Below are 21779 nucleotides of genomic sequence, written 5' to 3' on the forward strand. Positions count from 1 at the left end.
GGACGGCACTGCTGGGCACTGATGGGCACTGATGGGCGGCACTGCTGGGCACGGATATGTGGCACTGGGGTGCAGCACCTTTGTTGAGGCAGATTGTGGGCACTGCTGGGTGGCACTGTGGGCACTGCTGGGTGGCACTGCTGGGTGGCACTGTGGGCACTGCTGGGTGGCACTATGGGCACTGCTGGGTGGCACTGACGGGGGGCACTTATTTTTTAATTATGTTTAGTGATGAGGGGGCAGGTGGGCACTGGCAGGGGGCAGGTGGGCACTGGCAGGGCTGGCCGTGATCGGGACTGATGTCCCGATCACGGCCGCCGGTGATCGGCTCTTTTTTTTTCTCCTCACGCTGTCAGCGCGAGGAGGAATAATAGCCAATTACCGGCTCCGTTATATCACATGATCAGCTGTCATTGGCTGACAGCTGATCACGTGATAAGGGGTCGGGATCGACTCCTTGCTTGGATCGGTAGACTCGCCGATCACAGAGCGCGCCGCGCACGCCCCTCAGGGGGCGCGCAGGCCACTCGTGCACGGGACGACGTCAACAGACGTCGTCCCGGCTAAGGAAATCCGTGCTGTAGCCGTCATTCGGCTATAGCGCGGCTCTCAACTGGTTAAAGAATACAAGGCATTTCCTTGATTAGTAGAGGTGAAGAGGAAGGGGTGGTGGCATCATAATCTCCACCTCATCCAATCAGAGAACACTTTGTATTTCTTGAACAAAATACAAAGCATTCTATGAATAGTACATATGCATCTGAGCGAATGCCTCCTGTGCAATGCCTGGTGAGCTTCAAGAACACAGCACTCAGTCTGTGAAGTCTCTGTAAATCTCCATATAGTCCATGCAAAAAAAAGGTCAAAGGCTGGTGCCATGGAAGCCAGCTAAAACATTGTTTTATTATTGCATGTGAACAACAGTGAAAAAAGAAAGCCAACGCGTTTCAGCCTTCAGGTCTTAATCATGACTCACTCATGAGGTACATTTGTACATTAAGGTACAAAAAAAACCCATAAGGCTTTACAATCACTTTAAGTTGGCTTCTCTAGTTCATGCAGGTGCCCCTTCTTTAACCCTTCAACGTTCTGCTCCACCGTTTGGTAGCACACATTTTGAGTCACGCTATCTCATTGAAAAATGTGGACTTGAAAGGGTTAAAGAGTCTTGGCCAAATCTCAGGTAAAAAGAACAGTTACAAACTAAACTGTCATTGTAGGAGTGCAAAGACTAGAGCAATGACGATGTGTGAGAAGCCAGGGGATGTCTGCAAAGTTTGGCTTATTACCAGGGGCGGACTGACCATTGGTGCACTCGGGCACTGCACGAGGGCCCCATGCCACTAGGGGGCCCCATCAGGGTTGCCAGCCTCAATAAAACCAGGGACAGTATGTAAAAATCTGTGTTTTTTTTAAATCCCAAGATTATAGCTGCCCCGCCTCTCCAGTACCTTTTCAGAGTGTGTATGTGTATTCTGTGTGTGTATACTGTGTGTGTATATTGTGTTTGTGTGTGTGTATATACTGTGTGGCCCCATAATCTCCTATTGCCTGGGGGCCCCATAATCTCCTATTGCCTGGGGGCCCCATAATCTCCTATTGCCCGGGGGCCCCATAATCTTCTCCTATTGCCCGGGGGCCCTATAATCTCCTATTGCCCGGGGGCCCCGTGAGTTGTCAGTCCGCCCCTGCTTATTACCCACAGACATTCGATCTGATGAGGTTATCTAATATTTCTTTATGAAAGATAGAAGACTTTTGTGAGCTACAGTAGCTCACAAAAGTGAGTACACCCCTCACACTTCTGTAAATCTTTTCTTCTATCTTTTCATGTGACAACACTGAAGAAATGACACTTGTCTACAATGTAAAGTAGTGAGTGTACAGCTTGTATAACAGTGTAAATTTTGCCCCTCAAAATAACTCAACACACAGCCATTAATGTCTAAACCGCTGGCAACAAAAGTCAGTACACCCCTAAGTGAAAATTTCCAAATTGGGCCCAATTAGCCATTTTCCCTCCCCGGTGTCATGTGACTCGTTAGTATTACAAGGTCTCAGGCGTGAATGGGGAGCAGGTGTGTTAAATTTTGTGTTATCGCTCTCACTCTCTCATACTGGTCACTGGAAGTTCAACATGGCACCTCATGGCAAAGAACTCTCTGAGGATCTAAAAAAAAAGATACGTTGCACTACATAAAGATGGCCTAGGCTATAAGATTGCCAAGACACTGAAACTGAGCTGCAGCACGGTGGCCAAGACCATACAGCCGTATAACCGGACAGGTTCCCCTCAGAACAGGCCTCGCCATGGTCCACCAAAGAAGTTGAGGTCACGTGCTCAGCGTCATATCCAGAGGTTGTCCTTGGGAAATAGACGTATGAGTGCTGCCAGCATTGCTGCAGAGGTTGTAGGGGTGGGGGGGTCAGCCTGTCAGTGTTCAGACCATACGCCGCACACTGCCTCAAATTGGTCTGCATGTCTATCGTCCCGGAAGAAAGCCTCTTCTAAAGATGATGCACAAGAAAGTTTGCTGAAGATAAGCAGACTAAGGACATGGATTACTGGAACCATGTCCTGTGGTCTGATGAGACCAAGATAAACGTATTTGGTGTCAGATGGTGACAAGCGTGTGTGGGGGCAACCAGGTGAGGAGGACAAAGACAAGTGTGTCTTGTCTACAGTCAAGCATTGTGGTGGGGGTGTCATGGTCTGGGGCTCCATGAGTGCTGCCGGCACTGGGGGGCTACAGATCATTGAGGGAACCATGAATGCCAACATGTACTGTGACATACTGAAGCAGAGCATGATCCCCTCCCTTCAGAGACTGGGCCGCAGGGCAGTATTCCAACAAGATAACACACCTCCAAGATGACCACTGCCTTGCTAAAGAAGCTGAGGGTAAAGGTGATGGACTGGCCAAGCATGTCTCCAGACCTAAACCCTATTGATCATCTGTGGGACATCCTCAGACAGAAGGTGGAGGAGCGCAAGGTCTCCAACATCCACCAGTTCTGTGATGTCCTCATGGAGGAGGGGAAGAGGACACCGGTGGCAACCTGTGAAGCTCTGGTGACATCCATGCCAAAGAGGGTTAAGGCAGTGCTGGAAAATAATGGTGGCCACTAGGGCTGGGGAAAAAATCGATTTAAATCTTGAATCGAGTTGAGAGGTCAAATCGATTCAAAATTTAAGCAAATTGATTTTTTTATGTAAAAAGGAAAAGTATAACACAATGAGGGAGCCCCCAAAGCTGCATAACCCATAAGTATACAACAAAAACACAAGAAGATTTCCCCAGGGGTTTTTTTAGCAGCAGAGAGTTGGTGTAAAAATAGTTGATGTAAAAAATAATAAATTTATTTGACAAACAGTAGTAATTCCAAATGAACAATAATACATCATCCATATAGGTAGTGCGACAAATACAAACATGGAACATCACTCATAGCAAAAAACTCTATGTACAAGCATGGTTTGCCAATTGTATTCGTAACATATGTATCCACATGAAAAACCCCGATGCATTTCGACCCTTGCGATTTCCGGTCTCTTCAGGGGGATTTATATTCAATGGGTGTATGAGGACATGAGGACGTGTCGCATGAACCGGCATTGCAGGATTATAGCCATCCAATGATCCCATCGCTTGCCACATGTTCCCCTCGCGCCCTCTGGGTGGGTGCATAGTCCGCTGAGCTTACAGGGGGCCATGTTATGGGACCCAGAGAGGAGGATGGGGGGGTAAAACACCTGCAGGTGGACATGCAAAAAACTTTTTGTAGGTCATCATTAAATGTTAGAGGGAGTATATAGAAGTGCTTGGCAGTTATAGGCTTATTACTTGGTAATTAATGAATTCATATTGTAAAAGAATTAAACTAGTTATATATAACATGGCGTAGTTTCTTCATTAGTTATATTAATTATAAGAGGAATTAGCTAACAGTGAGAAAAGGTAGGTGAGGGATAGGGTGTGAAGTGAAAATGCGTGATGCGAGGTACACTGATGACGGGGCGGGGGGGGGGGGGGGTTGTGTGAAAGTGAAAACAAAACCAAACTACTAAAAGAGAAAACTGAAACAACAAAATAGGAAGCGTGAAAAAAATGTGATACATGCGTGTGTGTGTGTGTATGTGTGTGTAAGCAAGGAAAGAAAAAGGTGGACAATTGAATAAGATGGTGAAAGTGAGATAGATCAAGGTGCCAAACATGAGAGATATGACACTGAATGGCCCCCTGTAAGCTCAGCGGACTATGCACCCACCCAGAGGGCGCGAGGGGAACATGTGGCAGCGATGGGATCATTGGATGGCTATAATCCTGCAATGCCGGTTCATGCGACACGTCCTCATGTCCTCATACACCCATTGAATATAAATCCCCCTGAAGAGACCGGAAATCACAAGGGTCGAAATGCATCGGGGTTTTTCATGTGGATACATATGTTACGAATACAATTGGCAAACCATGCTTGTACATAGAGTCTTTTGCTATGAGTGATGTTCCATGTTTGTATTTGTCGCACTACCTATATGGATGATGTATTATTGTTCATTTGGAATTACTACTGTTTGTCAAATAAATTTATTATTTTTTACATCAACTATTTTTACACCAACTCTCTGCTGCTAAAAAACCCCTGGGGAAATCTTCTTGTGTTTTAATTGATTTTTTTAGATTTTTTTTTTTCCACCACCGCGCCTGTCCTGAGGTGCTGCGGGCAGGAGTTTTTAGGCGAGGCCGCGGCTTCGGCCTAGTCCGCAAGGCCTAAAAACTCCTGCCCGCAGCACCTCAGGACAGGCGCGGTGTCCATAAAAAAAAAAACTTGATTTGAATCGTGAATCGGGTTTTTTTTTTTCAAAAAAATCGCAATTTTTAATTTATTTTTGAAAATCGCCCAGCTCTAGTGGCCACGCAAAATATTGACACTTTGGTCCCAATTTGGACATTTTCACTTAGGGGTGTGAAGTAGATGTGGCGCTGTTCTAGCTACTAGTCAAATACTAATGGACAGGTAATAATTAATTCTGTGGCTCGGTCAAGCGTGTAATAGTACACCTAAATACACTACCTAATCATTGGTGCTCATAAAAAAAAAAATCATTAAATTATACGTAGGCAATTTGCAAATAAATATATAAAAAGTGACAATAGAAAAAAAAAAAAAAATATGAGGATGTGTGAATATATACGGTGATCTTATATCTCAAAAAAATAAATAAAATAAAAATACAAATGAAAATATATATAAATACCAAATGTGATAAATTGTAATACCAAAAATCAAAAACAAAAAGACAAACCCATTATATATTATATATAATAATACAAACCAATATTATATTATATATAATAATAATACAAACCAATTATTTACACCTAAATACACTACCTAATCATTGGTGCTCATAAAAAAAAAAATCATTAAATTATACGTAGGCAATTTGCAAATAAATATATAAAAAGTGAAAAAGTGGCAATAAAAAAAAAAAATGAAGATATGTGAATATATATGGTGATCTTATATCTCAAAAAGAAAAAAAAATAACTAAAAAATCCAGATAAAAATATATATAAATACCAAATGTGATAAATTGTAATACCAAAAATCAAAAACAAAAAGACAAACCATATATATATATATATATATATATATATATATATATATATATATATATATATATATATATGTATATGTATGTATTATATATATATATATATATATATATATATATATATATATATATATATATATGTATATATATATATATATATTTATAATTATATATTATATATTATATTATATATTTATATATAATGTAATTATTATATTATTATATATTTATATATTATATTATTATATATAATAATACAAACCAATTATTCAATGATCAAAATAAATAAATAAATACTGCAGTCCAATTATTAATTAATAATAATTAATTAATAATAATCCAAAAGTAAAATTCAATGAAGTGCTCTTGTGCCAGTGAAAAACAGCGCTGATCTAGTACACTTTCCAATAGGTGATCACAACATGCGTGTCTTATCCGTGCTCCTATTGTGGATGCACTCATCAGAAAAGATAGAAGAAAATATTTACAGAAATGTGAGGGGTGTACTCACTTTTGTGAGATACTGTATATTGTCCTATGTCTTCCTTCCTGAACACATTTTTTGCTCCAATACATTCGCCATACCACCATGTTAGTCAATTTCTTAGAGGCAATCCTATGGGGATCTTGCATTTCCCCACATACATGATTTATTTGTAAACACACTTTGCCTTTGGAAATACACTGGTTGGTTATCTTTTATGAAGCCGCCCATACTTTGGTCTCAGTTCAGCACCTACTACCAAGATCCAGTGCTCTTTCCAGAAGTCAACCACCATCCTACTTGCCCTACAATTCTTCTCTCTAAAGCATTTTTTTATACCAAAATATCAGATTATTTCTTGAGCTTCTAATACCAACACGCGCGCTCCTACACATCTCACAACACTTCTTCCTCCTACACAACCGTTCCTGCGCCCACACATCTCAGAGAACGCCTTCTTCCAAGAACATGTTCTATTTGCTATAATTATCCTTCATCTGTTACATAGTTACAAATTTAGGTTGAAAAAAGACACAAGTCCATCCAGTTCAACCATAAAAAAATAAATAAAAAATATCGTACAATCCAATATACCCAATATCCAATATACCCAATATACGGAAAGGTTTCTTCACAGTAAGAGCTTCGAAAATGTCGACAAGACTCCTTCCAGAGGTGGTTCTGGCCAGCTCAGTAGATTGCTTTAAGAAAGGCCTGGATTATTTCCTAAATGTACATAATATAACTGGGTACTGATATTTATAGGTAAAGTTGATCCGGGGGAAATCTGATTGCCTCTCTGGGATCAGGAAGGAATTTTTTCTCCTGCTGTAGCAAGTTAGAACATGCTCTGCTGTTTTTTTTGTTTTGTTTTTTGCCTTCCTCTGGATCAACTGTGGGTTCTATACCCACAGTTGATCCAGAGGAAGGCAAAAAAAAAAAAAAAAAAACAGCAGAGCATGTTCCAATTTGCTACAGCAGGAGAAAAAATTCCTTCCTGATCCCCCAAGAGGCAATGGAGAATGCAGCGGTTCACAGCAGGAGTCCGGTGTGTCTCCATTCACCGTTTCAGGTCCCATTTCAGCCCAAATTTGTGGCTCAATTCGGACCTGAAACAGACCAAAAGACATACAGGACTCCTGTGCAATTTTCCCCCGGAGCCCCTGCAGAGATGTGTGAACCGGCTCCATTGAGAGACGGTCACAATCTCCTACTATGCGAATTGGATGCGGTAAAACCCAAATCCATTTCCCCGCATCCAATTCACAATAGTGTGAACCCAGCCTTAATGTTATAGTACAAGTCCAGTTGACAATGACTAACCACTACGGTAGCTTGTCAGTTTGAATGAAACAATATATTTTATACATTCCTTGTGCATATATGTTTCTTACCTGCTTAGCGCACCAAGGGCTGTGATATGAGCCCTTTTACTCATAATACTCATAATGGTGGGAGGAGGCCAGATGTCTTTATTTGTCCCTTTATTTAAAGTCATACTTCTATGTAGCAGCCAATGGACACAGTACAACGGTTTAGCCTTTTCTGATATCCCACCAAGTGTTCGAGTCTCCACAAGTTTACGTATTCAATAGTTATATCCCATTCCAACCAAGATAACTATGACTACGACTTTTCACAAACAGAATCATTTTCTACCCACTTTACTCAATAATAGCTCTTGAACTCTTCGCCAATTTACTAAATAAGCAAATACGGCACTACTGCCTAGATTTGGACCATTTACCAAATCAGCTCTGCGTTATTATGTGCACTAGCCGCCAATGGTCACAGTAGAATGGATCAGCCTTTTCTGATATCCCACCATGAGTTCAAGTGCCCACAAATCTACATCTTCAACAGTCAACCCTTCATTGCCCGTTTCAGTCAAGGCAATTATAGCTACGACTTTTCACAAATAGAACCATGTTCGACCAAGTGTTTACGTCTTCACAAGACTACATCTTCACCAATCAACCCTTCATTGCCCATTCCAGTCAAGGCAACTATAACCACAACCTTTTATGAAAATAATAATGTTCTACCCCCTGTACCCAATAATAGTTCCTAAAATCGACACCACTTTACTAAATTAGTAGATACGTAACCACTTTCTAGATTTAGACCATTTGCCATATCAGCTCTGCATTTTTATTTGCATTAAGCCACCAATGATCATAGTGCAACGGTTCGGCCTTTTCTGATATCCCACCAAGAGTTTGACCCTCCACAAGTCTACGTCACCACTGCCTAGATTTAACAATCAACCCTTCATTGCCCATTCCAGTCAAGACAACTACTAACTATGACATTTCACGAAAAGAACCATGTTCTACAACGCTGTACCCAATAATAGCACTTCAACTATACAACAATTTACTAAACAGGCAGATACGTCACCACTGCCTAGATTGAAACCATTTTACCAAATCAACTCTACATTATTATTTGCACTAAGCCACCAAAAGTCACAGTTCAACGGTTTAGCCTTTTCTGATATCCCACCAAGAGTTTGAGCCTCCGCAAGTCTATGTCTTCCACAGTCAACCCTTCATTGCCCATTCCAGTCAAGACAACTATAACTACGACATTTCATGAATAGAAGCATGCTTGACCCCTGCACCTAATAACGGCTCCTTAACTCTTCACCAATTTACTAGATACCTAACAACTGCCTACATTTAGACCATTTACCATATCAACTCTGCATTTCTATTTGCATTAAGCCATCAATGATCATAGTGCAAGGTTCAGCCTTTTCTGATATCCCACCAAGCGTCCACAAGACTACAGTCTACCCTTCATTGCCCATTCCAGTTATGAAAACTATATCTACGACTTTTCATGAACAGAACCATGTTCTACCCCCTGTACCCATTAATAGCTCTTCAACTCTTCACCAATTTGCTAAATAAGTATATACGTCACCACTGCCTAGATTTAGACCATTTACCAAATCAACTCTGCATTATTATTTGCACAACGCCATCAACAGTCACAGTACGCTTGTTCAGCCTTTTCCTATATCCCACCAGGAGTTCAAGTGTCCACAAGTCTACGTCTTCACCAGTCAACCTTTCATTGCCCATTCCAGTCAAGACAACTATAACTACGACATTTCATGAATAGAAGCATGCTTGACCCCTGCTCCTAATAACAGCTCCTTAACTCTTCACCAATTTACTAAGTCACTAGATACCTAACAACTGCCTACATTTAGACCATTTACCATATCAACTCTGCATTTTTATTTGCATTAAGCCATCAATGATCATAGTGCAAGGTTCAGCCTTTTATGATATCCCACCAAGCGTTAGAGCCTCCACAAGACTACAGTCTACCCTTCATTGCCCATTCCAGTCATGAAAACTATATCTACGACCTTTAATGAACAGAACCATGTTCTACCCCCTGTACCCATTAATAGCTCTTCAACTCTTCACCAATTTGCTAAATAAGTATATACGTCACCACTGCCTAGATTTAGACCATTTACCAAATCAACTCTGCATTATTATTTGCACAACGCCATCAACAGTCACAGTACGCTGGTTCAGCCTTTTCCTATATCCCACCAGGAGTTCAAGTGTCCACAAGTCTACGTCTTCACCAGTCAACCTTTCATTGCCTATTTCAGTCAAGCCAACTATTAACTATGGCATTTCATGAACAGAACCATGTTTTACTCCCCATACCCATTAATAGCTCTTACATAGTTACATAGTAGGTGAGGCTGAAAAAAGACACAAGTCCGTCAAGTCCAGCCTATGTGTGCGATTATATGCCAGTATTAGATTGTATATGTTGTGGTCGTTCAGGTGCTTATCTGAAAGTTTTTTGAAACTATCGATGCGCTGATACCACTGCCTGTGGAAGGGAATTCCACATCCTTGCCGCTCTTACAGTAAAGAACCCTCTACGTAGTTTAAGGTTAAACTTCTTCCCTTCTAATTTTAATGAGTTGCCTATTCCAGTCAAGGCATCTATTAACTATGACATTTCCTGAACAGAACCGTGTTCTACCAAATAACGGCTCTTCAACTCTTCACCAGTTTACTACGTAAGATGATACGGAACCAAATCAACCAAATCAACTCTGTATTATTATTTGCTCTAAGCTGTGTTATTCATAATTCCACGTAAGATAACTCGCCTTCTTCTGTCAGCTAAAATAACAGATTCATTTTCCTTATTCTGAGCTGGATTGTTGTCCTCCTACACATTTTCATGTTTCCAGTCTGTAGCTCGCTTCTCTCTCTTACATTTAACCATGGATTTCCCATCCAACTTTTTTTTCTCTCTCTCTCTCTCTTTCTCTGTAACAGAACAATCTCCCCTCTCCTTGGCACACATCTACTCCTCACCCACGCCCCCCCCCCCCCCCCCCCCCACATCACAAAGCGTTTAGCAGCAGGTTGTAGAAAGGGTTTGGTTGGATATCCGTATGTTCCCACTCCAGATGTCCTTGGATTAGGGACAGAGCTGGCAGGCACCCCTACCATGGAAGCAGTAATATCAGATTTTTCTTTTTTTTTTTCTTTAATCCTTTGCTGCTTGGAACAGTTCCAAGAGATTAGGCGGGCGTCTATTTGCTGGGGACTTTGTTGCATGGTGGTGCGGGGAGAAGCGTGGTGGGAGAAGAAAGCTGCGTAAGCATTCTGCAGTCCGGAAAGTCCAAGGGTTTAACCGCAGTGACTTCCAGCATCCCATGTCATTCAAGGAGGATCTCATGAAGAGCACACTTAAGAGTGTAAACTCTTCCGCATTGAGGGCTCTTCATTTATCATCCTTTGCATGATGAGTAACTCTACCTCTACGCAACGGCTGCACCCCTGGGGACTTTCTGCCTCACGCATACATCACTGCTGGCATTGCCTTACCTTGGTGACAGTCATACAGGGCTGTGTCAAAGCGTGGGGACCAGGCTCCCGAGCTGCTGTATTCTGACTGCAGAGCTTGGTGCGTGGCTGCCTCCAGACGCACTCATACACTCTGTGTGCTGCCTCCCCTCCTCCTCATTATTCCATCCTTTGCTGGCTGAATTGTGATGTCACACTGCATCCATACTGATCAGGCAGGAAACAGAACTGCTGATGGAAACCCTTGCTCTGCCAGGGACTTGAAAGCAATAAATAAATAAAAAAAAGTAAAAAAAAAAAAAAAAAAATATATATATATATAGATAGATAGATAGATAGATAGATAGATAGATATAGATATAGATATCTTGACAATATTAACACTTAGATCAACAATAAATAAAACAAGCAATAGAAACACTTAGTATTAACATTTACACCATCAATTAATAAAACAGGCAATCAAAATATTTAATATGAACACTTTAATCAATAATAAATAAAACAAGCAATAGAAACACTTAGCATTAACATTTAAATCAACAATAAATACAGCAAGCAATAGAAACACTTAATATTAACATTTTTAATCAACAATAAATAATACAAGCAATAGAAATATTTATTATTAACACTTTAATCATTAAAGATACACACACACCGAACCCTTTACCTAGTGTATCACCACAGCGCTTAAATGACACGAATTCTACACCTTAGCTGCCACTTGTTACAAACTGTCAAAATATATAAAGGTGCATACAAACTAGTGCTAAAGATACAATTAACTAATTGGTTGCACGTGGCGCTGTTACCTGTGTGCCTTTCAGTCAACACTCCCTAATCTTCTAAAAAATCCTATCCCACATCATACAAAATGTGATAATTAGTAAACACTTAAGTAAATACCCAAATTTACATTTAGATTAAGTATACAGTGACATAAATGAGCAAACGTGAGTATAGTCCATCCACCGAATACAAAAAAAATCTAGAATAAAAAAATTATATACTACACCAACTATAAAAATAAAACAAAAAAAATATATAATATCCAAATAATAAAGAGTCTTTTTATAGAAGCGTGAACAAATCTCCAGTGTTTAAATCTCCTTATACACGTGACTCCTTCACCACACCATCCGTGCTTAATGGCCCCCCTTCGTGAAAAAACTCACCAAATGCTAAGCCTTACACTCTCGTGTGAGGCAAAAGGGCTTGCAACAGATCTCTCAAGATGTAATTCAGATATCAGCACATCCGATTTTATCTTCTCCAATTGCGTACTTCAATGTGTATATATAAATACATGAACTTAAAAGGGTAAAATCACTTCAAAAGGATAAAGAAACTTGCTTCACAAATCCACTCCACAACAGCATTCTGAATACGTCGGGGCATTGGTGGTCACAGCGGACTTATTAGATACGGTACTGGATCGCTTAATCTCACCCCTCCTCGTGCGTCCCGCCTGGTCCCACACAGCAGGTCCGTTCGAAAAAGGCGCCTTCAGATCAGATGATTCAGTCCACTTAGTCCTGTACCTCCTTCCCAGCTCCGTGTATGTCAGCTCAATGTTCACCAGATAGCCACGCCCCCGACATGTTTCGTCATATCAGACTTATTCATGGGAATCCCATGAATAAGTCTGATATGACGAAACATGTCGGGGGCGTGGCTATCTGGTGAACATTGAGCTGACATACACGGAGCTGGGAAGGAGGTACAGGACTAAGTGGACTGAATCATCTGATCTGAAGGCGCCTTTTTCGAACGGACCTGCTGTGTGGGACCAGGCGGGACGCACGAGGAGGGGTGAGATTAAGCGATCCAGTACCGTATCTAATAAGTCCGCTGTGACCACCAATGCCCCGACGTATTCAGAATGCTGTTGTGGAGTGGATTTGTGAAGCAAGTTTCTTTATCCTTTTGAAGTGATTTTACCCTTTTAAGTTCATGTATTTATATATACACATTGAAGTACACAATTGGAGAAGATAAAATCGGATGTGCTGATATCTGAATTACATCTTGAGAGATCTGTTGCAAGCCCTTTTGCCTCACACGAGAGTGTAAGGCTTAGCATTTGGTGAGTTTTTTCACGAAGGGGGGCCATTAAGCACGGATGGTGTGGTGAAGGAGTCACGTGTATAAGGAGATTTAAACACTGGAGATTTGTTCACGCTTCTATAAAAAGACTCTTTATTATTTGGATATTATATATTTTTTTTGTTTTATTTTTATAGTTGGTGTAGTATATAATTTTTTTATTCTAGATTTTTTTTGTATTCGGTGGATGGACTATACTCACGTTTGCTCATTTATGTCACTGTATACTTAATCTAAATGTACATTTGGGTATTTACTTAAGTGTTTACTAATTATCACATTTTGTATGATGTGGGATAGGATTTTTTAGAAGATTAGGGAGTGTTGACTGAAAGGCACACAGGTAACAGCGCCACGTGCAACCAATTAGTTAATTGTATCTTTAGCACTAGTTTGTATGCACCTTTATATATTTTAACACTTTAATCAACAACAAATAAAACAACCAATAGCAATACTTAATATCAACACTTACAGTAAAGCAACAATAGATAAAACAAGCAATTTAAATACTTAGTATTAACACTTAAAAAAAAACTATCAATAGAAATACTTAATATCAACACTTAAATCAATATAAAATAAAACTAGCAATAGAAATACTTAATATCAACACTTAAATCAATATAAAATAAAACTAGCAATAGAAATACTTAATATCAACACTTAAATCAATATAAAATAAAACTAGCAATAGAAATACTTAAAGCGGGAGTCCACCGGGACTCCGCGTTTTTTTTTTTTTTTTTAAAAGCCAGCAGCTACAAATACTGCAGCTGCTGACTTTTAAATAGTGACACTTACCTGTCCAGCGCGCCCGCGATGTCGGCACCCGAAGCCGATCGCTCGCTCGGCTGCCGGGTCCCGCCGCCATCTTGGGTATGGGAATCAGGAAATGGAGCCTTTCGGCTTCATTTCCCGGTTCCCTACTGCGCATGCGCGAGCCGCGCGGCGCAATCCGGACGGTCCCCGCTGCCTCTGGGAGCTGTGTGTTTCCCAGCAGGCAGCGGGGCACTTGCTGAAGGGGGCGGGCGCTTGCAGAACGGGGGCGTAACCTACGCTCGTTCCGCAGAGAGCTAGCCCGGAAGTGGGTGCAGTTACCTGGATTATCCAGGTAACTGCACCCCCCTCCCCCCTGAAAGGTGCCGATTGTGGCGCCGGAGGGGGGGGGGGATTCCGATGAGCGGAGGTCCATTTTAGGGTGGACCTCCGCTTTAATATTAACACTTAAATCAATATAAAATAAAACTAGCAATAGAAATACTTAATATTAACAGTATATACTATATATATTACAGTAAATCAAAAACAAATTAAATAAGCACATTAAATACTTAGTATTAACATGCAAATCACCAATAAATAAAACAAACACAACGAAAAACTTAATATTAACACTAAAATAAATGATAAATAAAAGAAATCAAAAGAAATACTTAGTATTAAAGCAAGTAAAAATACCCAATGTTAACATTTAAATCAATAAATTGGCAAAATAAATACTCAGTATTAACACCTAAATCAATATAAAATAAAACTAGCAATAGAAATATTTAATATTACCCCTTAAATCACCAATAAATAAAACAAGCAATAGAAAGCTCTGCTGTTTTTTTTTTTTTTTTGCCTTCCTCTGGATCAACTGTGGGTATAGAATTGGGTATATGGGATTGTATGATATTATTTTATTTTTTTTGTGGTTGAACTAGATGGACTTGTGTGTTTTTTCAACCTGACTAACTATGTAACTATGTAAATAAACGCACCAACTAGAAATAAAGTGTTACCGGATCTACTGATTACCAACAATACAGACCTGATCACGGATGTGGAAATACGGGGCAATTTAGGAAACAGTGATCAGAGGTCAATTGGCTTCAGCATAAATCACACAAATAGGAAACATAAGGGGAATACAAAGACACTGAATTTCAAAAGAGCCAACTTCCCTAAACTACAAACCTTGTTAGAAGTAGGGATGGGCGAAAGGGTTTAGCCCGAGCATAAGTTCGTGCCGAACTTTCGCTGTTCGAACGGTCGACGAATAGCCGAACAAATGGGTTGTTCGACCGTTTGTTTGGCTTCCGAAACCAACCACAATGCACTGCGGCGCTGAGCAGTGCATTGCAAGCCCTGATTGGCTGAAGCAGTGAAAGCTTCAGCCAATCAAGGCACAGAGCACTTTTAGAGTCATCATTGGACACTGTCATCATGACTTTATCCAATCATGGCTCATTCCCTCCCCACGGTATAAAAGTATTCTTTCAATGGCAGACATTTTCAGCGTGATTTCGGCGTGGAAAGAGATAGAACAGGGCTCTGTTCAGTGCTATTAGTTAGTGTGCTATACTGTGCTATTTTGTTTCAATTGTCAGTGTAGAATATTCGTTTAGTGTCAGTCTAGGGATAGTGTGAGTGAGTTCTGTGAGCGTTACTGACGTTTTAATGCCATATAGTTCTGTGTGCGTTACTGACAGTTTAATGCCATATAGTTCTGTGTGCGTTTCTGCCAGTTTAACACCATATTGTTACAGTATCTCACAAAAGTGACTACACCCTTCACATTTTTGTAAATATTTTATTATATCTTTTCATGTGACAACACTGAAGAAATGGCACTTTTCTACGATGTAAAGTAGTGAGTGTACAGCTTGTATAACAGTGTAAATTTGTTGTCCCCTCAAAATAACTCAACACACTGGCAACAAAAGTGAGTACACCCCTAAGTGAAAATGTCTAAATTGGGCCCAATTAGCCACTTTTCCTCCCCGGTGTCATGTGACTCATTAGTCTTACAAGATCTCAGGTGTGAATGGGGAGCAAGTGTGTTAAATTTGGTGTTATCGCTCTCACTCTCTCATACTGGTCACTGGAAGTTCAACATGGCACCTCATGACAAAGAACTCTCTGAGGATCTGAAAAAAATAATTGTTGCTCTACAGAAAGATGGCCTAGGCTATAAGAAAATTGCCAAGACCCTGAAACTGAGCTGAAGCACAGTGGCCAAGACCATACAGTGGTTTAATAGGACAGGTTCCACTCAGAACAAGCCTCGCCATGGTCGACCAAAGAAGTTGAGGTCACGTGCTCAGCGTCATATCCAGAGGTTGTCTTTGGGAAATAGACGTATGAGTGCTGCCAGCGTTGCTGCAGAGGTTGAAGGGGTGGGGGGTCAGCCTGTCAGTGCTCAGACCATACGTTGCACACTGCATGAAATTGCTCTGCATGGCTGTCATCCCAGAAGGAAGCCTCTTCTAAAGATGATACAAGAAAGCCCGCAAACAGTTTGCTGAAGACAAGCAGACTGAGGACATTTATTACAGGAACCATGTCCTATGGTCTTATGAGACTAAGATAAACGTATTTGGTGTCAGATGGTGTCAAGCGTGTGTGGGGGCAACCAGGTGAGGAGGACAAAGACAAGTGTGTCTTGCCTGCAGTCAAGCATGGTGGTCGGAGTGTCATGGTCTGGGGCTGCATGAGTGCTGCCGGCACTGGGGAGCTACAGATCATTGAGGGAACCATGAATGCCAACATGTACTGTGACATACTGAAGCAGAGCATGATCCCCTCCCTTCAGAGACTGGGCTGCAGGGCAGTATTCCAACATGATAACCACCCCAAACACACTTCCAAGGCGACCACTGCCTTGCTAAAGAAGCTGAGGGTAAAAGTGATGGACTGGCCAAGCATGTCTCCAGACCTAAACCCTATTGAGCATCTGTGGGGCATCCTCAAATGGAAGGTGGATGAGCGCAAGGTCTCTAACATCCACCAGCTCCATGATGTCATCATGGAGGAGGGGAAGAGGACTCCATTGGCAACCTGTGAAGCTCTGGTGAACTCCATGCCCAAGAGGGTTAAGGCAGTGCTGAAAAATAATGGTGGCCACACAAAATATTGACACTTTGGGCTCAATTTAGACATTTTCACTTAGGGGTGTACTCACTTATGTTGTCAGTGATTTAGACATTAATGGCTGTGTGCTGAGTTATTTTAAGGGGAAGCAAATTTACACTGTTATACAAGCTGTGCACTCACTACTTTACATTGTAGCAAAGTGTCATTTCTTCAGTGTTGTCACATGAAAAGATAGAATAAAATATAAAAAAAATGGGAGGGGTGTGCTCACTTTTGTGAGATACTGTATGTGTGCGTTACTGCCAGTTTAATGCCATATAGTTCTGTGTTAGTTACTGCCAGTTTAACGCCATATAGGTCTGTATGTGTTACTGCCAGTTTAACGCCATATAGTTCTGTGTGGGTTACTGCCAGTTTAACACCATATAGTTCTGTGTGCGTTACTGCCAGTTTAACGCCATATTGTTATGTGTGCGTTACTGCCAGTTTAACACTATATAGTTCTGTATGTGTTACTGCCAGTTTAAAGGATTGCACTGTGGAAAAAAATATTAAAAGCCTTTTAATAAATGGACACTCACCTGTCCCGGGGTCCAGCGATGCTGGCAGCCGAGGCCGATCGATCGCTCGGCTCTCGGCTGCTGCCGTCACCATTCTAGGTGAGGGAATCAGGAAGTGAAGCACTGCGACTTCACTTCCCGGTTCCCTATGGCGCATGCTCGAGTCGCGCAGCGCAATAAGAATTGTCTGCGCTGTCTCTGGGACCCGTGTGTGTCCAAGCAGACAGCGCGCAGGGACAGGAAGAGGCATAGACTCCCGTGGGAGTCTATGCCCGGAAGTGGGTGTAAATACCTGTCTTTGACAGGTATCTGCACCCCCCTCCCCCCTGAAAGGTGCCAATTGTGACACCGGAGGGGGGGAGGGTTCCGATCAGTGGAAGTTCCACTTTAGGGTGGAACCCCGCTTTAACGCCATACAGTCCTGTGTGCGTTACTGACAGTTTAATGCCATATTGTTATTTGTGCATTACTGCCAGTTTAACGCCATATAGTTTTGTGTGTTACTGCCAGTTTAACTCCATTTACGTTTACATAGTTAGTAAGGTTGTATAAAGACACCAGTCCATCCAGAGTGAGTGTCTACAATTGTCCCTATCCCTGTACATTGCACACTCACATTGGTCCCTACCCTCAAGGAGCCCACAATCCAAGGTCCCCATTCATACACTAGGGCCAATTTTGGACAGAAGCCAATTAGCCTACCTGCATGTCTTTGGAGTGTAGGAGGAAACCAGAGTACCCAGAGGAAGCCCATGCAGGCACAGGGAGAACATGCAAACTCCAGGCAGGTAGTGTCATGGTTGGTATTCGAACCAGCGACCCTTCTTACTGCTAGGCAAGAGTGCTAAGCACTACACCACTGTGCCGCCTTTTATGTGCATTACTGCCAGTTTAACGCCATATAGTTCTGTGCGTCCTCCTCATCCTCTGTCACGCAAGCAGAGACAAGTGTGCAGTCCCCTGCAGTTACCTCCTTGCCCACATCTATTCCTGCCATAGCCCCAACATCAGCCGTTGAGGAGTCAGCTGAGTTGATCACAGCATCTACCACTTGCTCCATGATGATGCCCAACTATTACTGGATTCAGATGTTGGTTCTGAGGTTGAGGATGACAGGAACATGAGCCTAGAGAGATGGAGGAACACTGGTAGACAAATTGGACCGATGTGAGTGTGCGATGTATGTGTGGAGCGCTGCGTAAATTGACGGCGCTATATGGGTACCTTAAATAAAAATAATAATAGATGAGCATCTTAATGAGACACAGTGTACAGGGATAGGGACAATTGTAAACACGCACCCACACTCACTCAGGTTGAACCGGATGGATGGACTGGTTTCTTTATTCAACCTTACTAACTATGTAACTATGTAAGGATGAAGATGGAGGAGATGGAGATGATGATGATGAGGTCACTGATGGGACTTGGGTGCCAGGTAGAGCAGAGGAGTAACCTGAAGGTGAGGCGGCACAACCCTTTTACGCACCCGTTACCTCTATACAAAGTCAAAGTGACACCAGAATGTATCCAAAAAATCTCTAATCTTGTTCCCAGTGAACTACATTGTGGCCTCATCATACACACTCCCCAGCTGTTACTGAGCAAAATAAAGGCAGCTTGCAGGGAAAATGTCATTTTTTTTTAACTTTATAAATGCAATTATTGCTGTAGCAGATTCTAGCCATGGTACAGATCTGCCACTTTACAGGTAGACGAAGACCCCCCCCCCCCCCCCCGGCACTCTATTCAGGGCTGTCTTAATGAGTGGGCACACCTGGGCACTGCCCAGAGGCTCCAGCTGCATGGGGGACCCCTGCACTTTCCCCAAAGCAGCTGATCCTTGAGCCCATTGCTGCCCCAAAATTGGTGGCTACATGATGGCACTGAGAGTGATGGATACACAGGGGAGACAGGCTGGCAGCGGTGTGCTGTGCTGAACGATACCTATCATTGCACAGCCAGCGGGGAGGGGCGGGGCTGAAGCGCCAGTGATGCGCTGACCCCGGACCATGCAGCTTGAATGCTTGGGACTTGAAGGCTGCGGGGTAGGAGCTGCTGAGTCGGCAGCGCTGAGAGCCCATCAGAAGTATCATTGTGGATGGTGTCATGGTGAGCCCCGCTGTCCAGCACTGTCTGCACCGAAGGGCTTGGAATGCCCCCTCCACCCCTACTTCTGCCTGCTTGATTGGTATAGGTGAGTCCAGTTCTGGAGGTGGACACATAGCCAAAATTTACATGCACTGTATCTCCACTGGAAAAGGGGGTACTACATGGATGGAATAATGGTGCTGTGGGATATCAAGGATGTATGGGGGAAAACAATGCTGAGGGGGGGATCTGGGGTGTATAGGGGGTAGCAATGCTTGGGTGGCTATAGTGAAAGAGGTATCAGGGATGTACAGAGGCCACACTGTAGGGGGTATCAGAGTTGTAGTGGGGGTCACAATACATGGGGTATATTATGGTATATGGTAACAGTGCTGGGGGGATATCTGGGGTGTAGAAGGGTCAGAGTGCTGGGGGGATATCTGGGGTGTAGAAGGGTCAGAGTGCTGGGGGCATATCTGGGGTGTAGAAGGGTCAGAGTGCTGGGGGGATATCTGGGGTGTAGAAGGGTCAGAGTGCTGGGGGGATATCTGGGGTGTAGAGGGGTCAGAGTGCTGGGGGAACATCTAGGGTATAGAGGGGTCAGACTGCTGGGGGATACCTAGGGTGTAGAGGGTTCAGGGTGCTGGGGTGATATCTGGGGTGTAGAGGGGCTATAGTGCTGGGGAGGTATCAATCCAGCAGATTATATGCACAGGACAGCTTTGTTACTTTATGTATGTAGTATTTTCCCACCGTTTCTTTGCTGTAAAGAATGATTGTTCATGTAGTTAATACAGAGCTCCATCCAAAAGGAGAAGCTCTGCTTGTCTGCCTCCTACCTACTAGATATCTGTTTACCTGCGCTGTCTCCATTGTAGGGGCCCCAGAGCATTACTCTGCCCAGGGGCCCACAATGCCATTAAGACGGCCCTGACTCTATTGGAAGGAGGATTTTTCATTTTTAGACTTTCACTTTAAAAATCAAAAAATCGCTGCTCATTTAAAAATGAAGTTTTTCACAAACTTTTTCTTTTTAACGATACATGTCCCCCAGGGCAAGGCCTGGACCCCTATAACCACTGAATGCCCAATTACTTGCATATAAGCCTTCACAATGGGCACTTTTGATTTTTGACATTCGGATCCCATTGACTTTAATGGAGTTCGTTATTTGAGTCCGAACATTGACAGTATTCGGAAGTTCAGGGGTCTATTTGGCCCATCGCTAGTTAGAAGGCATGAATTGGGATAAAATATTAGGAACAAAGAACGCAGAGGAGAGATGGGATTTGCTTTAAGAGCATATTAAATAAGGACAGTAGCCAATGCATCCCATTGGGTAATAAATATAAAAGAGCGAACAAAAGTCCTGGATGACTTAAAGCGGAGGTCGACAAAAAATGGAACTTTAGCTTTTCGGACCCCCCCCCCCTCCGGTGTCACATTTGGCACCTTTCAGGGAGAGGGGGGTGCAAATACCTGTATAAGTCAGGTATTTGCACCCACTTCTGGGCATAGACCCAAGCGGGGGGTCTACGCCCCCCCCCCCCCGCTGTCTGCTGGGAGACACACAGGTCCCAGAGACAGGAGGGACCATTCGGATTGCGCAGCGCCACTCGCACATACGCAGGGCTTCACTTCCCGATCCCCTTACTGAAGATGGTGCCGACATCGTGGGCGCCCTGGACAGGTAAGTGTCCTTATTATAAAAGTCAGCAACTGCAGTATTTGTAGCGGCTGACTTTAAAAAAAATTTTTTTGGAGGACCTCCGCTTTAACTTCAATGTAAAAATGCATATAAAAGCAAAGGAGAAGGCCTTTAAAAAATACAAGGTTGAGGGATCATCATCAGCATTCAGACTTTAGAAAGAATGCAACAAGAAATGTAATGGTGCAATTAGGGCGGCTAAGATAGAACATGAAAACACATAGCGGAGGAGAGCAAAAAAACATCCCAAGAAATTCTTTAAATATGTAAACAGTAAAAAAGAGAGGACAGACCATAATATGGGCCCCATAAAGAATGAGGAAGGACATCTGGTTACAAAGGATGGGGAGATGGCGAAGGTATTGAATTTATTCTTCTCCTCAGTCTTCAAGAGGGAATGGGGGGGCTTCAGTAACCAAAACCGCAGTGTTTATTCTTATGATACATCACAGGAAGCACCTCCATGGTTATCAGAGGACAGAATAAT

The 21779-nt window shown here is 42.5% G+C and overlaps 2 protein-coding genes across 2 annotated transcripts in view; both read right to left on the reverse strand.

Annotated features, from left to right (window-relative positions):
• CORO2B (coronin 2B) overlaps window positions 1-11132 on the reverse strand; it is a 137470-nt gene extending 126338 nt beyond the window's left edge. The window contains exon 1 of the mRNA XM_077470402.1: window positions 10985-11132. Coding sequence (XP_077326528.1) covers window positions 10985-10999 — 15 coding nt within the window. The 5' untranslated portion in view covers window positions 11000-11132. The remainder of the gene's footprint in view (window positions 1-10984) is intronic.
• PAQR5 (progestin and adipoQ receptor family member 5) overlaps window positions 1-12277 on the reverse strand; it is a 617270-nt gene extending 604993 nt beyond the window's left edge. The window contains exon 1 of the mRNA XM_077472843.1: window positions 12142-12277. The gene's annotated coding sequence lies outside the window, so the exon portion shown is untranslated. The remainder of the gene's footprint in view (window positions 1-12141) is intronic.
• Between the last annotated feature and the right edge of the window lie 9502 nt (window positions 12278-21779).

This window comes from Lithobates pipiens, unplaced genomic scaffold (genome assembly GCF_037356315.1).
Source record: "Lithobates pipiens isolate NorthernLeopardFrog02 unplaced genomic scaffold, aLitPip1_a1.2 Scaffold_8, whole genome shotgun sequence".
Lineage (NCBI taxonomy): Eukaryota > Metazoa > Chordata > Amphibia > Anura > Ranidae > Lithobates > Lithobates pipiens.